Consider the following 17,669-nt stretch of genomic DNA (forward strand, 5'->3'; position numbering starts at 1 on the left):
CGTGATGCCCATAAAATGTAATATAAACCTTTGAGCTTGTTCCTGCAGCTGGCATGTCACTGGTGAGGACTGTCACCTTCCATTTCCTAGCTATCAAAAGATAAAGAGACTCACTGAATTACTTAAACTCAAGACTTTTAAGCAAAATGCATTTTGGTAATCAAAATTCTAAGTAATATGTCGATGAACACAGAAATACATATTTCACAAAATTACAGCTAGAAAATATTGAGTTTGATGTGTTGGGCATGCAAAAATCAAGCAACGTCAGGATGCCATTCATATCTTTTTCTCTGCAAATGCCATATGGCCAAGTCAAATTTGCATGAACTTAATTCACTTTTCAAACACAATTCTGAAATTCACTATTAAATTGTTTAAATTGTTTTGAATGGTTTTGTGTTTACTTAGGGTATATCAGCTCTGCCCAGTGTGGTGCTGAGTAACAACAGTGAGTTTCAACAAGGTAGCTCTCGAATTAGGAACTCATTGTTAGGGCCTCTAAAGCTAATTAGCTCTGTTGAAATAAAAGTTTTTAAGAAAGGATTTGTAACTCTGGAAAGGTGTGGTGGGCTTCACAGATGTAACAGCTTGTTTGGAATCCACTGGAGGATTATCAACATATTCTTGTATTCCAGTGTTAGCATTATACTCTGAGAAACCAATATTCTTTCCATGGCTGAATTTCATAATTATCAAGACCAAGTATTTGGATTTAGGCTTTACTTTAGTGGAAGTTGAGTATCAATGACATGGAATTAAAGGAAATGGTGTCACTGTGGGATGGCTGATAACAGAAAGGAATATTAAGAAAACACCCTCAGTCCCAATGTTTCTGATTAGCTGATACCCATCTCAAATGGCATGCATTTAAGCACCTCCCAGGCCTTATAAGATCATTTTACACCACTTATTAATGTAATTGTTTCTTAAAAGAGAACTTCCTTTACGATATATCTGCAGTAATAAAGGGCCTTACTGCCTACAGAAGCCCCCTATAATCTCATGACTCACTATGCTGCACATTTTACCTGCACTACTGACTTTTCTCTGCATCTTTTTATCTTTGATCCTGTCTGCTCTGGCTAAACCACTAAGATAATATAGTGATTATGAGTAAGCTCATCATGATATGATTAATTTTGTGTTTATTGACTATTTGAGTTACTTAAAATAGATATGTGTGTCTTACACAACAGGCAATAAGCTTTCCTGAAGTTTTGTTGTGAGATTCAGCAAAACCACTTTTATTTTGTGTGTCACTCAGTACTTTCAGTGCTAGCCATGGGCATTTTCTTAAAGGAGTCAGTGGATGTTGATGATGATATACAGAATAATGTTGCAGCAGAATATTATTTGAGGAATAGCAAAACCAATTATTCGAGTGATTTACATTTAGTTTTCTGTAGCATTCTGGAAAAAAAGATAAGCTAAGATTAATTTTACTTGCTTATTTTTAACCATGTTCAAAAAGAAAATGTATTTAAGAAACTGATAATTAGGCCAACCTAAGTGCAGTGAGTGTCAGTATCTTTGTATCTAGGAAACAAATGTGTTGAGAATATATGTCCTCCTACACCACTTAGCAGTAGTGTTTGAATAATTAATACTGCTTGTAGTAAAAGGCAGAAAACAAGGTACAGCAAAGGTACAGTCTGAAGTCTAACATATTGAGACCTGGTAGAATCTATGTCTTGTTTGTGTATTGCTACAACCATTGGGTTATTCATATTGAGGCAATTTTTACCTCTCTGTGGCCAATGTGCTGTGTAACTGTTTTTTATATAAACCTGTCTTGCACAGGCAAAGGCACCTGTTTGAAAATTTAGTTGTGAGATACTGCAGAAAGAAAAAAAGGGAAAAAAAACAAACAACAAACCAAAACACAAGGCCAGGAAATACTGTACTTATAACGAATGCTAGTCCTGACTGCTATTGAGTTAGATTTTTGTAAATTTTTAAATTTTTTTTAATTCCCTCAGTATTTATGTTGGTTCACAGTAAAATTAGTCCAGAATGCCTTTGATTTTAAAATAACAAATTTATAAAAAAACTAAGGGAAGAGGTTAACAAAGTCAATTTAACTGAAAAATTAGGTATAACACAGGAAAATAAAACAAACTAGTGAAAACGTTATTTAACCACACAGATATAAAGAGAGTAAGCAAGGAAAGACTGTGTACTGAATTTGAGGACACAAACTAAGCATGTCTTTACAATGAAGTGAAAACTGCCTCTTTTTTCTTTTTTTTTAAATAAAAATGGTGACATACAGTCATTGGGAAATGTCAGCATTGTTGACAAGAATGGACTATGGAATGGAAAATATAAAAAGAAAAATCAGAAAGGGATGAAGAGTGCTCTGAGTTACTAAAGTCTATGTACCTTACACCAAAGCAATACTAGGTAATATTTTTCAACAAATTTTAAATTAATGGACAGTTATCTCCAGATATAAACAGCTAAGCAGAAACAGAATATTAGTAGACAAAAAAATTACAATTATGTGACCGTAAGATGCACCAGGAGAGAGATTTCTAAGTTGAGAAATTTTATTGTCAGTGTCTCAGAGTTCAGAGACAGTCTTTTAAATACTGCATAAAGTTCTGGAAACCCTATTCAAAAAAATACTTCTTGAAACTAGAAAAGGTCCTGAGAAAGACAATCATAATGCTTAAAGGAAATGGAGAAAGTGTTTGTGTAGGTGAGAATGTCTGATTTTGTTGATAGATACCAAGGAGAAAAAAGACATATCTACACAAATGACAGTGATGGCTTTGGGACATATGTATATAAGCTAACTATGACTAGGCTTAGGAATGACATTAGGAAACAGTTAAGACAGACATGAGAAGAAGGACTCAAGCTCTAGAACAATCCCCCAGTGGAAGCCATGTTAACTACACATAGCAAGTTTTAAAAAGAGATTTATTAAATGGAACTCCCTACCTAACTGTGTGGTTTCTTTATAGCAGGGTGCTAAGCTAAATAAACTGAAACTTCCTGGGACTGTAATCTATATGTTTTATTGGCTGTTTGTTTTTTCATAATGGCTAGAAGAAAACCTGAATTTCTTCTAGAAGTATGGCATAATCTATATAATGTCCTTGAATGCCTTCTGAATTTTTTTCTGTCCTGTTCTTTACACATACACTTGTCAGTTCCCAGTGTATTTTATCCTGACCTCTTTAGAAAGCCTCTACTCCTTTTGCAGTTAATTTGCAGAATTCAGCCACCTGTATAAAGCAGCTCATGTTACTCATCATGGTGCTTTTCCCTCTGTCAGTAAGGACATTGCTCTAGTCTCAGCATTGTGAGGTTCTCTCTTTGGCCTTCTCCAGTCTTACTTGATGAAAGAACTTTTATTTTATCAGCATATCTCAGCCACTTAATATTCTATAGCACCCCTGAACCTTTAATGAATATATAAACCCTATGACATTATAGTAAATCTCAGTGTCAATCTTTTCTCTTGCTGTCAGGTAACCATTTTGTTACTGCTTTTTCAGTTAGCATTCTGAAACCAGAAGCAAGACTTTCAACTAATGTAACAATCATTTCACCACTTGCTGTGGTCTCTGCTAATTGTAACCTCAGGCAGTACCTCACATCTCACCTTCTAAGTGCTTAGTTTGCTCAGTAACCCTGTAACAAGCATCTGACTAAAGGTTCTTGAACTTTGATTTGAAAAAGTTCAGGTGCAGTTCAAAATCTGGGAGAAAGACTTCAAGACCATGAGCTGTTAATTTGCCCATCTAACATTTAGACATTATTTACAGCATAGAAACCTGATACTCAGAATGCCATATGGTATTTATTGGGATTCTAGTAATTTTGAGCTTCATTTTCCAAACATTGCTTTTATTTCTGTATTGACATGTAAAAAGATGAAAAAAATACTATTGAGACTCTTCACTTGGAGCAGTCCTAAATCATGTGAAGGAGGACACAAAAAATGTGGAGATGGAGGAAAGAACAGAAAAAAAAAGGCAGCATAGAAAATAACACACAGCAATTTTGTGTGAAATTTATTAGACAATATATGTTGCTTTATGGTTGTAACGTTAGTTTATTACACAGAATACACTGCTTCAAACAACAGAAACAAATCAGTTATTTATGGCGAAATATATCTGCCACTGACCTCCTAAAAATAATTGAAGAGTGCTTGTAGGTTTCCTACCTCTACTGCAGAGCCCTTTTGCTCCAGATCCAACTTCTACTTTGCCTCTATGTGTCTTCTGTCACGCAGGGAGGCAATCAAAGCCTCTGGGTCAAAAAGGATTTGTGTCAGCCTTTAATCAGGTCCCCAGTCTGGATAACTGAAGGATCACAACCCAGGGCTTATTGCAGCATGTCCTTGCCAGTTGGTCTAGGCACAGCCTCCAAAAGTACAGGATGGCCAAAATCTTATTCTCTTACTAAAAACTAACAGATTCCTTCTCCAGGTATACCTCTAACTTCACCAACATTGAAGCAAGGTACTCTGTAGTGTTAGGGATTAAAATCTAACAAAAAACCCTGAAATAATCTGCCTAATCACAATATACATTAAATATTGTCCAATGTCATATTTAAAATAATTTAATGAAAATTGTAAACCATATGTAAGTGCTTACTACGCACACATAATATTTAAAAAATTATATCAATAGGTATCCAAAGTCATTCTAATAACATATGGAAAGATCCTGAATCATATTACATATGCCTTGGATTCTCATGATACAATCTATTTACAAAAAAGCCTACACAAAACAGAGACAGACTACTTTTGAAGTACAGAGGTTGAAGAAGAAGATAGAACTAAAGCTTGTACTGAATGTACAGGTATTTTAAGAGTAAGCGGTGCTGCCTTGGAAGGGAATATGGCAAGGGTAGTCAGGAAGTCCATGGACATAAAGTCTTCCTTCTCAGTTCCTGTGGAATCCCAGAGGCAACAAAATACACTCCTTTTCTAGTTTTCTCTGGGTAAAAGAGGCAACCTTCTTTTGGGTTCTGGATGATCTTATACACAGACTGAAGATCTCTTTACTCACATAAATATTCTGAAGCTGCCCTTTAAAAACTGACATATCAAGTTGATAATTTTAATCTATATAAAAACTAACAACTTGTGTCTCCTAGTTTTCATTGTATTATAGATTTTGAATGTAATTTCCTGCTTTTAATTTCAAATTAAACAGGTCAGTTGATTTCATTTTTGAAAAAGCATTTCTAGTGAAAGACAATTCTCAAATCCTTTCTCAAATGTCATAAAATGTAGGAATCTTATCTTAGAACTTGGGTGAGTATTTTAGTTTTCAGTTCTCTGTTCTAACAAGCAGTAGTTGTTTCTCTGCAAATGAGATGATTGTTATACCTCATCTCAGCGAAAACCTGTTTTGTAACCAAGAAATCACTGTTCTAGAATAACAGCTTTTATGCACATGTTGTTTTCCAAAAAATCTAAGTAATTATCTGTATTTCAGCAAAGATATACAATTGTGGTTTATATTTATCTAGGTCTGGGCTGAATTCATCTTGGGAGTTTTGTTGGGTGTGGCATTTAGCACTTTGTTTTGTGCTTGATTTATCTTTCTGAAGATGCTTTCACTAGTTTAACGTTATAGAAATTCTAAGATCTCTATTCCAAGCCTTTCTCATTTTTGCTGTTTCCGTTCTCCATTGTACAAAAGCAACCTCCTTCTTCTTTTTCTGCTTCTTCTGTAGGAACGGCATTTTCATTTTTCAGATTTTCAGAGGCATCATGTTCAATGTTATTTAAAGAAGAGTCACACTTCAGAAATGTTTCAGAATGACAGGTTTCTGCTGGATCTGCCAACATTGGAGAAACTTTTTCTCCAACAATATGAATTAGGCTTATTCTTAGACTTTGGCATATTTTTGACTTTCTATTGGGTAGCTCACTGTTTGTGCCTATCACAAGATAATTGGGTGTGTGTTTGGGTACATTATTCTGACAGGTGCTGACTTCCACAGGTTTTACATTCATATCCTCTGTAACATGAAACTTCCCTAAACTGCTTGTGTCTTTCAGAGTTGAAGATGCAAGTATTCTAATGTTACTAATAAAATCTAAGGTGTTATTAGCATAAAACCTATTGAAAATATTATTGGCAATCTTATTGATACAGTTATTCTTTAGAGTCACATGATTATTTCTGTCCGTTATTGAATCTTTGCGTGACCATTGTAAATGTTCACTCTTTTTTGCCAACAAACATAGCCCCAGCTGGTTCTCAATATCAGATGCCTTTTGGTAGGCATATCCTCTCTGTTCCTCATTAATTGGTGTTACTATCACCATCAGTATTGGACAATGTTGGCCACATATCGCATGGAGTTTATCCAGAGAATCTTCTTCCCGAAGAGCACTTTGGTTAGCATTACTACTACCAGCTGGCTGAGACCGTATGGGTTCATCATTTAAAGGCTGTTCCAATGGATGCACCTTGTTATCAGGCAATCGAAATTCTCCAGATGTAAAGGATGGAAAATTGGTATCAGCCTGTGTGGAAGTAGAACCCACCACGACTGATGGCTTGATCTTTTCTTTGTTTGCTGCAGGAAGGGAAGTGATCTTACCATTGCGGCTAGATGTGCTTTTTGTACTTAAGTCATCCTGAAAGGGGTCTGAATCACTATTATGAGGTACACTGAAATAATTGCAATGATTTGCAGAGGGTTTAACCATCTCTTCAAGTTCTGAAGAAGAGATTTCATGGAGGGCTGGGTACTGATTCAGATTGCCAAAGTGCGAGTATGGAACATCATCACCGTTAGCATCAAGGACTGTGTCTGTTGATGTTGTATCCAAATTACCATACATTCCAATCTGTTCAGGTGGTGATCTTCTTATTAAATGATTTTCTTTGAGAAGCCATTTACCTTTATCTATCAATATTCCTTCCTCTTCGTTAGACTGTGTGATAGGTTGACATTGTTGCTTTGGAGAATCCTCTGGATAGTCGTTAGTATAACTTGTCTCCTCTCTGTTAGGAGTAGGTTGTGGTGTTGGCGAAGAAGTACTTTCTCTTCTTGATATAGTGTCGTCTTTGTCTATGTTTACTGGAAATTCTTGTGATGGCATTGAAGAATGTGAAAATTTCTCTGCAGAATAAGACCTATTTTCTTGAGAAAAAGAAATTGTTTTTTCCGCCACTGCAGAGTAGAATTCTTCAGTATCTTTTGGAAATACTTTTGACACATAAGGAAATCCTTTGTGAAATTCAGGCTTAAATGAAGCTTCCTGCTTGCCATAAAGTCGTTCAATAGTTCTCTTTACATAGCCAGTATTATAATGTTTTTCAAGTATTGCTTCCTCCTCACTTTCATTGGTCAAATCACTGGATGCTCTAAAGTTATGTTCACTTTCTTCAGTATCTGGTCTGTAATCTGACCAGTCTGAAGTAGCAGGTGTTTTTAAGCGTTTTTTCAATCGAGAAGCATCTGAATGCATTCTGTTCTCCAGCTCTTCTACTTGCAATTTCTGTTCTCCTTCACTCATATCACATTCTGTAATTTGTTTTGATTCATAGCAAAATGATAATGGAGAGGCTGTAGATAACCTCTCCGATATTTCCTCATCAGTCTCTTCATCCTCCTTGTCTGCCTGTATGGAATAATCCTCATTATTGTATTCTACAGAGGATTCAACAGATAGTTCAAGTTGATTATTTGGGGTTTTGTCATTACCTACTGGCTTTGGATCAACATTCTCATCTTCATTTTTGTTAGTAGTAACACAAATATCTTTTTCACCTTCTAACTCAGAAGTATCATGACCTAAAATATAGTTTTTATCATTAGAAGTTACACTATATACTGTTGAGTTAGGTTCTACTGAAATTTCTGACTCTTCATTAGCAAATGATGTATCTATGTTTTTATCTTGAGATTTTTCATACAGGCTATCAGACATATCTCCATTTCTTTCAGGTGACTCTACAGCTGAAGCAGGGTTACAGGTATTTGAATGAGCATTGGCATACTGACCATCAAGCCGTGTTTTGGGAGCACTCAAGTTTAAAGTCTCTCTTTCTCTGCAAAGATCTTTCTGTATATCTAAAGAACTTTCTAATTCACCAGTCAATTTTAGAGCTTCTTCAGAAGTTGTATTGTCCTTTGGAATACAAGGCTCAATTGAGTTTTCATTTGCATGCAGATGTGTACCATTATGAATTTCAGATACAGGCACATCCTCATGGCAATCTGTGGAGTCCTGCTTTTCGAGTTCCCCCCCAGAGTGTAAGCAGTTATTTTCTGTTAATTGTTGAAAATGAGATAAGGCAGCCTTTAGTTCATTGACTTTTTCTATTAATGAATTTTGTTTCAGAAATTGTAACTGTGTGAATATTTCAGAACAGCTGCAGGTTGTTTTCTTTGTATCATCTTTGATTGTCTCAATCAAATTCTCTCTCAGATTCAGTACAAGTAGCCAAGCTAGGAGGACATTGGAGGAAGAACCAAAAGCTGAAGGAGAAAGATCAGAAAGGCTGCAGGCTTTTCCTATACATCCACTATGCTCCTTCTGGAGAACAAGCAAATTTGATTGTAGTTCACGCAGCATCATGCTAGACATGCAATTATTCTGAACATCAAATTCCATTTTCTCATTGACAACTGCACAATCAACTTGAACAGCAACTTCAGATTTTTTCCTTTGACATAGGTTGTTGTCTTGAATATCGACTGACATCTTGTTATCATTGTCTTGTGTTTCATGAAACAACTGTAGCTTACCATCATGATGAAATTCTGACTTTAGAGAATGCTTGGCTTCTTCTAGTATCGTTGCATCAGCATGAATTGAAGAGTCAGTTTGTTTCTCACCTGATTCTTCTAAAGTTCCTATTTCAGAAATAGGCTTTAATGGTTTTTTTGTTGGATTATGCTCAACCAGATGGTTTTTTTCAGTCACATGTAATTTATTTATGATAAATCTTGTTTCTTTATCTATAGAAATATCAGTATTTTCATTAGGAAAATGAGAGGCATTGTTGCTCTCTACAGTCACTTCTTTTTTATTTATAGGGGGTAAGACAGCATTTGGTGACAAGTTTTTCAGCCAACTTTGGACATAGTTTTCAAGAACCTCCTCTTGAAAATCCTCCTTTTTTAGAGCCTCTAGTGTAATGGTTCTCTCTGATATATTTAATTTATTTGCACCTTTTCTTAGATTTTTCTTGATCCCTTTTTGTTTTTTCTCTTTCTTTGATGATAACTTTTCCAAAACATTCTTTTCCTTTTCTTTTTCAAAGTTAAGATTCTTTGGCACTTCTGACAATGGCTTTGAAAACACTGACGAGTTAGATGTCTGTTCAAAAGAACTGGTTGAGAGATTTATTCCTTCTTTCTTGCTACTCAGTGTATCCTGACTGTGTTCAGATTCATTGTTTGAATCAGCTGTCACTCGACCATCTTCACTCTTTGCAGATGAAACCACACCATTTTTTTTGCCTGACTTCAGTTTTACCTTGGCCAACTTTTTGTCATTATTTTTTTTGTTTTTATTAAATGATAATCCATTTTGTTCCTCTGAATCCTGGTGAGAGAACTCATCTTCAGGACATATGCTTTTGTCTGAATTGACAGACCCATCGCTGTTTTTTACAAATAATTCTGTTCCTTTTTTCTGAGGCATTTCAGAACAATTATCCATGGTCTCTGTTGTGGAATCCTGTGTAGTTTTTCTTGTGATATGTGTTCCTTCACCTTTAATTATTCCTGAAATGTCTTTATCTTCTTGATTTTCATATGTGCCTTGCTCTAGAAAGTTAGATGATTTTCTCTTCTTCTTCTTCTTCTTCTTTTTGGTGAGGGAAGATGCAGATTGGTTGTCATCCATGAGACTTGTTGCTGTCTCAGATTCAGTCCTATCACTGATCTGATTCTCACTTTCAGTAACATTAGGAAAGAAGCCAGTTGGATTTACTGGTTCAGGGCAGGCTGAATGCATTGAATCTTGAGAAACAGGTAATAAATCAGCAGCTTCGTATATAGTTTCTTTTGACTGACATAATTCTGAATATTTAACAAAAGAACTCAATGATCTTTTTATTTGTTTAATATCACTTGATTCATGGATGTGGTCTGCTGAACCTGGTCTAGCTGCTTGGTAAATTTTTGAGGATGGTATGCAACCACTAATGTTAGCTTTGCAGCTTGATACTAAACTATTATGTGTATCTTGTTCTGCAACTGATTTCTCTAGTACGTCCTGTACCAGTTCGTCTTTGTCAGGCATTTCTACCATCTTCCTATTTGTGGTTTCTATTAAATCATTACTTTTGTGGCTTACTGTAAAAAGCATTTCTTCCTTTATATTCTCTGAAGAAAGCTTTAATAAATCATTGTCACTCATCTCGCCAAACTTTGAATTACTGACACTTGATTTTTTTCTGCTTGAATGAGCTACCATGCAATACTCAGATTTATTTTCTCCATTCTGTATTTCCTCACTGTAGGAAAATTGTTCTACTCTCTTCTCCTGAACCTCTTTCTCAGATACCAAAGTGACACTTTCAACTACTGCTTTCTTTTGTCTAACACGCCTTGGCCCAGGCGTGGGAGGCCTATAGAAGCGAGGCTTGATATTATCCTCAGGTACATTGCTTACATCTAGATCTGCAGAACTGTTGTCCTTACAGGTATTACAACCAGCAGTTTTTAAATCAGACTCTGATTCTTTGTCTGACACCTCTGCACTGAATTGCTGTAATGAGTCTCCCTCTTCTTTATCGTAGCTCTTCAAAAATGGAGCACGGTTTGGTTTTGTACATTCTGATGAATTTACATTGGATAAGCAGTCTTCCTCATGCATTGTAGAATTGAAAATGGTATTTTTGTCATCAGAAAGGCCAGCACGGCTTACAGTTGTTGTCCATTTAATGGTTTCTTCCTCTTTAATTTTGAATCGAACTTTCATTTCCACCGTCATACTGCCATCTTGATTAAGGTGAACAGATTTCTCAATGTCCTCTTCAAACTGAGCCACAGATAAGTCTTTACCAGTAACTAACTGATTTTCTCCTATACTGTTATGACTCTCAGGAGCATAAGAAGAATCTGAGTTGTTATCATTTGAGTTATTCTCATTCGAGCTATTATCATTTGAGTTGTTATAATTCGAGTTGTTATCATTCGAGTTGTTATCATTGCTGGACACTTTATCAGAAGAAACTGAGAATATCTGAGATCTCGAGCTAGAGCCCATTTCAGCTCTCGCTACAAATTACATTGAAGGAACCCAGATTCATTCAGTAGGTGGAATGCAGAGCAGACAAATATAATGCGTAAGGATCCAGATGGTGAGACAGCAGACAGTAAGCAAAGGAAGAGAAAAGAAGAAAGGAGAAAAATTAGTACAAAGGAAGATAATGAAGTGTCTTTCTTTTACCAGAGTATTAGACAGCAAAGAGAAAAACGTGGCTAAACTCACTGAACATTTTAAGAAGCTGTTAGAGAGAGAAATATAACATTTTCTTTTATAAATAATCAAATATTTTACTGCTTTTCCACTTAATTTTATTTTGCAGTAACTTCTTTCTAATGCCAGAACCATAGCCTGGTTTGAAACTCCAAAGCCTAGGAAAAGTACTAAATGCTTTCATTTTATACTTAGTGGGGAGCTGACATTGCCTTGAACCTTTCAAGGGATTCGCAGGCCCTTGCTTGTTTGGGCTTCAAGCTACCAACTTCTTCATGCCTTAGAGATCATAAATATATCATTTCCTATTAGCTCTTGCAGTTAGTTCTAAAATGTCAGCCAAGGCGAACATGTATCTCCCTGGGCTTAATCTGACACTCCACAGCATATGAGTAATTACTGTGAGTAGTGCCACTGACACATGAATAAAGGGTTCAGATCCAATCCCCTGGACTGACCTTCTATAGAGAAGTAAACATTGAAGCACTTGAACTTTTTATATAATCTGCATTTAAATTATGATATCTGAGACACATTTTATGCTACAGTACTGTAGATGATGGCTCAAAACTCAGTAAAGCAAATGAGAATACCTCCACACTTCAATGAGTTTTGAGTATGGTCCAGTATGGGTTGCATACACATTAAATACTCCCAAAGTATATTTTGCTTACTCTGTAATAATTTGGCTTTTTAAACCAAAAAAAACCCAAACAACTACTGCATCTCTCTCTAGCAGCTGTCATTGAAGAGATGAGATATAAAAGAACATGAGATAAAATTGAAAGTTTTGCTGTCTTCCAAGAAGTTCTGCATGTGTGAAGGAAACAGTATGTGCACACCCACACAGATGTCAATAACTGCTACTGATACCTAAATATATAGAAGCCACCATTTAATCAAAAGGTTTCACTTGCAGAAAGGTATTTTAACACATGTAATATTAACTTCTCTACATTGCTTAAATTTTAGTGCTTTTTTTTCCTTAAGTGAGTCACAAATGGTGACATATCAAGATTTTCACAGTTAACATACTACTCTTATAGATACGTATCTATAATTTCAGGCAGAGTGCCTTGCAAGTTTCCCAGGCATATGTTTTACCATGAACTGAATCAGAAACAAAAGTTTGTACTAACTCTTCTAACGCAGACCAGACCTTCTGCTTCCCAAAGTAAAAATCTCACCTTCTCAGTCTTGGGAAATTGAATCGGAACAATGTGCTTGAAATTTTATTTTTTATTTTCTCACATCATCAATGATATCTCCTACACAGAATACTTCTGAATTTCTCAGATTAAAGACAAAAAGACATTGTTTGGGTTTTTTTCTCTGTCTCTAATTGCTGTTAACTAAAGATTAGGAGGAGGAGCTTACCAGATTCCCAGCTACTCACATTTTCTACCATGGTAAGGCTCAATCTCTCGCTCAATGCACAATTTTGGGAGGATTTTTTCTGCAGAACTTTAACTCTCAAAGTGTTCCTATACATTCTCTCTTGACCCATTAGTTATGCTCTGCAAACAGCTCTCAAGCTGTGCAAATCAAAGAACATGAAGGCAGAGACTAAAACTAAAATGGTTTGGTGAGGACATAATAAACTGTGAGGGATGTGAAAGAAACTCCTTGCAGTAAATGGAAGCCAAGTGTCTCATGAAACAATGTGCTCCATGACACAGTCACACTGAGCGTGGAAAGTCTCAGTCCAGAAACAATTACAGTGTCCCTTGGGCTCTCCAGTACAGCATGCACCTATACAAAGAATACAAGGAACCTCTGGGTTAAACAACTTTTCCCCTAGACAGCAACTCTGTCCTTCAGGATGCTAGAATGTGGAAGGTTCCAATGCTGCCTAAAGCTTTGATACTGCAGCTCTTTGTCCCACTCAACCTCAGGCTATTCAGTTAGCCTGCCACCTCTCCAGCAGCTCTTTATGTTCTTGATCATCCACTGGCCACTTGCCACTCTAACTGACGTTGTCAGTGGCGTAACTCCATGAGTAATCAAAGGGAAAGACATATTTGTGTAGCTTTCCCGAACTTATCAAAGAACATATATTACAGCCATGAGGATATAGAAAGGGATGACAATCTGTTTAGATAAAAGCAGCTTCAAAAACGTGATGAATTTCTGAATGGACAGTTAACGTTTTTCCTGTTTATGTGAAGCATGGGACATGAGAAAAAATGAAAGCCATGACAATGACAAAATAAACCTCCACTTGCTAAGGTAAGTTCTGAAAACAGCACAAAGATTTTACTCAAGGAAGTCAGTCAGTTAAGAGCCTGAAGTAGCCTGTGGTTTCTCTTTTACCACTGCCATTATTAACTAAGACACCCCAAAATTAATAACAATAACAATCAAATGCACTAAAATAAAATATACTTCTAGATTTGGTTCCGTGTTTAAAATAAATCTGTTTGTTTGAATGAAAATATGCATTGTAGCTAAGTACTTAGCAGAAACTTGGATTTTAAAAAGAACATTAATATTTTAAACTTTCTTGTGCTTATAGAGGAGTCAGAGCAGATATAAACAGCTTCAATCGGCCTTTTTGAATATTCTTAGTTCTAGTAAGATTGTCATGGTTGGTGTCTTACTCTGAGAGAGATAAACCAATTAATAAAATACTAATTAATTTAAAGAACTTACTATTTTCACTTTCTGACTTGGTATTTGTGTTTGGGTACACACGATTTGCCATTCCAAGCAACCTAGCAGGCTGCGAATACACAAGAGAATCATAATTGCTTGGTTTAAAGGGCTCTCTCCCTGCTGCAACTACAGCTCCAGAGCACAATACCAGGGCCTGAAGATTAGTAACCTGGAAAAAAAACACAACAAAGTAATATTAAAATCTCTGCCTTAGTAACCACAAAAAATAATGTAAGAGATTTATTCCTTTCATGCTTTAATATCTTCATTTTTTAGTCCCTACAGTAGTTTGCAGCAGGCTATTAAATATGTATCACATCACAGAATTAATTTTTCAATCCCTATAAGGCAATTCCTATCTCTGTGAGGGTATATCTTATATAAATACATTAGAAAAAGACTTCAAGTAGCACTTGAATCCAGATCAAAATGTTCTTATAATTTAAGTGTTTGGACATGTAATTTTGTTTCATCGTTGCACAATGACTGCTCATAGCCATGAAATAAGTATATGTAGTAGGAGGTAGGTATGCATATGAAGACTTTGAAGAAGAAAGAGGAAATTCAGAACATGCCAACAGTACTTGACCTGCACTGCCACAGAGCAACAGGAGGACAGAATCACAGAATATATGTTGGAAAAGACCTCTGAAAGTCATGTAGTCTAAGTCTGCTCAAAGCAGGTCTGATTTAGTCAAGGTGCTCAAAGCCTTGTCTAACAGTTTTTAATTACAATTCCAAAATGTATTGCAAAATAAGGCTTACAAACTCCACTTCACTGCCTTATATGTGATATGGACAGTTTCCCAACCCAATGCAGATTTTCACCCAAATGGAGGGGAAACATGAGATTTCCCTTAAATTCTTGGAGCTCTGCATGGAATTTTCTTTCTAGATGCATATTAGGTGTAACCACAAGTGATTTTCTGTGATTAAAGAATACATGGATAAACCAGTGAGTGAGATAAAATTACATAAAACAGCATGTGAGATCAAAATCAGTATTATTAGTGTTGCATCATCTGGGTTTAGAGGTATCGAACCTGGTCCACGGCTTGCAAACTATAACAGACATTCAGGTTTCATAGTTCAAAGTCATTAATGGCAAATCATACTCTGCATTTGTCTAATGATAAAATATGTGTGGCTATTATATACTACTTATCGTATTTTTAAAGCATTGTCAGATATAAGCAGCACTAAGACTAAAGAAAGTTTCTGCGTAAATATGTAAAAATACAGAATTAAGAGCATGCCTGATAGAGGCTTGAGTAAGAAAAAGAAAAGCACTTTTTCATGATGACTTAAAATAAAATGTCTTCACTTGCTTCTCTCTGATCTCAAGATTGCAGTGTTTCCTCCAGGCTAGTAGCCTTTCTGAGAAGGAAAAGGCATAGAAAGGAAACAGCTGAAATTCAGCACATCACATCTTAGACCGACCAGTGTCCCAAGCTTGTAATTTTTAAAATCACTTTTTTAATTAAAAATAATCCAGAAGAAATCACAGTAATATTGTCAGTACTCATCTTTGCTCTCACCTTTCTGCCATCAGTGGTATACAGTTTCACAACTGGATATTGCATTAACTCGCTCATATGATCCAGAAAGGCCTCAAAGGTATGTGTATTTTTCTTTCCCAGAATCATGGTGCGTCTGTGTCTGACATCACCATTTTTGAAAACAAGCAGCTTTTTGGGGGTTGTTATTCTTCTTTCTCGATGGCCAAATCCATCTTCATTCTCCCTTGCTAATTGCACAGCTCGGCGACGGGCACTGACAGGCCTACTGATCTGCCAGGGCAGTGGCTTTTTGCTTGCCTGTTCCAGGTTGATGGGCTTCATTCTCCTCTGGTGGGAACAAATATAAGATTTTCCATCTTCAAGATCCTCCAAATTGGTGATGCTGTGTCTTCCTTTTGGTGTACTGATATTCCTTACTCCAAAAGGTAACGGGACTCGCTTGGATAAAGTATCCAACAAGGCATCAAATGTTTTGTAAGACCGATTGTTAATGACCATTTTGATCCCATTAAACTGAGGATCTCCACTTTTATAGAAACAAATCCGTTTTGCCACAACAGGTTCAGTAACATTGAGATGGCGCGTGGATAAACTCTGTTCACTTCCAGAGGAGTTTGGCTGATTCACTGAGTAACTGGTTGAAGGTGTTTCACTCATTTTGACAGAAATCTGGAAGAAAGAGGAGATGAATGTAAAACTTTTCTCATGACTTAGTAATAACACGATCTTCATTTTGAAAGGTGCAGAAAGAGAATGTATAAGAAACCAACAGCAGCAAGTTGTGCCAAAAGTCATTGGATTTAAATGGATCCAAGCTGTTATCTCTAAATTCCACAAAGACTCTAGTACTGTCAGATTAAGTTAGCATAGCTCTACTCACAAATATTCCCAAAGCTCTCCAATGTAATTTCACATGTCTTATCATTTTGGTACAAGAGACCTTCCCTTAGAAGAAGGTACTGTCAGTCCAGAATGACAATTAGCTATTTTCTTTCTTGAGGATGAAGCTAATGATAATATTTAAGACATTAGCCAGATCCCTATTAAGGGGCACAATTTGTGCTTAGGCATGAGCCATATTCAGTCTAGCATAACAAAATCGAAAGACAATACAATTAATTCTGATCTCATATACTATTTTTATACCAGGACAAATCCCCTTGAGTAGAGGAAATGTTCCTGAGTTACTACACTGTAAACTACATCAGAATAAGGCCCAAAACATTTTTTAGATTTAAGTTGCATCATAAATTGACAGAGCATTTGCTTTTCTATTGTATGTTTTATAATTAATGATACATTTAACCACTACAGTGTTTGTATTTATACTGAAGAAAAAAATATCAATCAAACAAGGCTTTTTTTAGTAAGAAGAAAGTCTTTAAATCCTTCATAAAGACACACACAAAGAAATCAGGTATTCTTTAAAAGAAGTAGCCTTTAAATTAAAACATTTAAATACCAGATTATTTCTGACAACTACATTGGTAGTCTTCATCCTTGAAAATAGAGCACTCTGACTACAACCTTTCCATTTTAATCCAATCCACATACAGACAATGTAGTGACAACTCTTTAAATTAATAAAATCACTTTATCTTAATGATTGGATTGCTTTGACTGGAACACTGGATAGAAATGGCTAGTCAACTAATAAGCCTCAAGGAAGCAGTTTTAGTATAGTTTTACTGAAAAGCTCTATAGCAGTCTCAGGGAGGATGGTTGTCATCAAAATACTATACATTAAATTATTTGACAGTGTCATCTTTCTGCAGCTGCCATAGTGACTAATGGAACAACCTCTTCTGGCTACTGCATATTTTTGTTACCGAAGCTATGGAAGACAATATTTTTACCATTTTACTACTACATTGTGGTCAGTTGACCCTGGCTGGAGGCCACGTGCCCACCAAAGCTGATCTATCAATTCCATCTTCAGCTGGACAGGGGAGAGAAAATATAATGAAAGGCACGTACATTGTGATAAGGAAATGGAGCTCACTCACCAGTTACCATCCTGGGCACAACAGAATAACTTGGGGAAATTAGTTTAATATGTTACC

The 17,669-nt window shown here is 36.0% G+C and overlaps 1 protein-coding gene across 1 annotated transcript; it reads right to left on the bottom strand.

Annotated features, from left to right (window-relative positions):
• Window positions 1-5,626: 5,626 nt before the first annotated feature.
• RP1 (retinitis pigmentosa 1 (autosomal dominant)) lies at window positions 5,627-16,263 on the bottom strand. The gene is made up of 6 exons (XM_010006883.1): window positions 15,855-16,263; window positions 15,625-15,818; window positions 14,084-14,255; window positions 11,171-11,229; window positions 9,382-11,095; window positions 5,627-9,147 (listed from the first exon to the last, which is right to left on the bottom strand). The coding sequence occupies exons 1-6, from the start codon at window positions 16,261-16,263 to the stop codon at window positions 5,627-5,629; spliced, it is 6,069 nt and encodes a 2,022-aa protein (XP_010005185.1).
• Between the last annotated feature and the right edge of the window lie 1,406 nt (window positions 16,264-17,669).

Source organism: Chaetura pelagica, unplaced genomic scaffold (genome assembly GCF_000747805.2).
Source record: "Chaetura pelagica isolate M959 unplaced genomic scaffold, ChaPel_1.0 scaffold109, whole genome shotgun sequence".
NCBI lineage: Eukaryota > Metazoa > Chordata > Aves > Apodiformes > Apodidae > Chaetura > Chaetura pelagica.

Excerpts from the sequence above, each read along its gene's own strand:
- RP1 (XM_010006883.1), bottom strand. The coding sequence starts at position 16,263 with ATGAGTGAAACACCTTCAACCAGTTACTCAGTGAATCAGCCAAACTCC. Across the intron at positions 11,230-14,083 it reads CAAGTCAGAAAGTGAAAATA|CGAGAGCTGAAATGGGCTCT; the intron begins GTAAGTTCTTTA and ends TGTAATTTGTAG. Across the intron at positions 11,096-11,170 it reads TCTCAGTTTCTTCTGATAAA|AATAACTCAAATGATAACAA; the intron begins GTGTCCAGCAAT and ends AGCTCGAATGAG.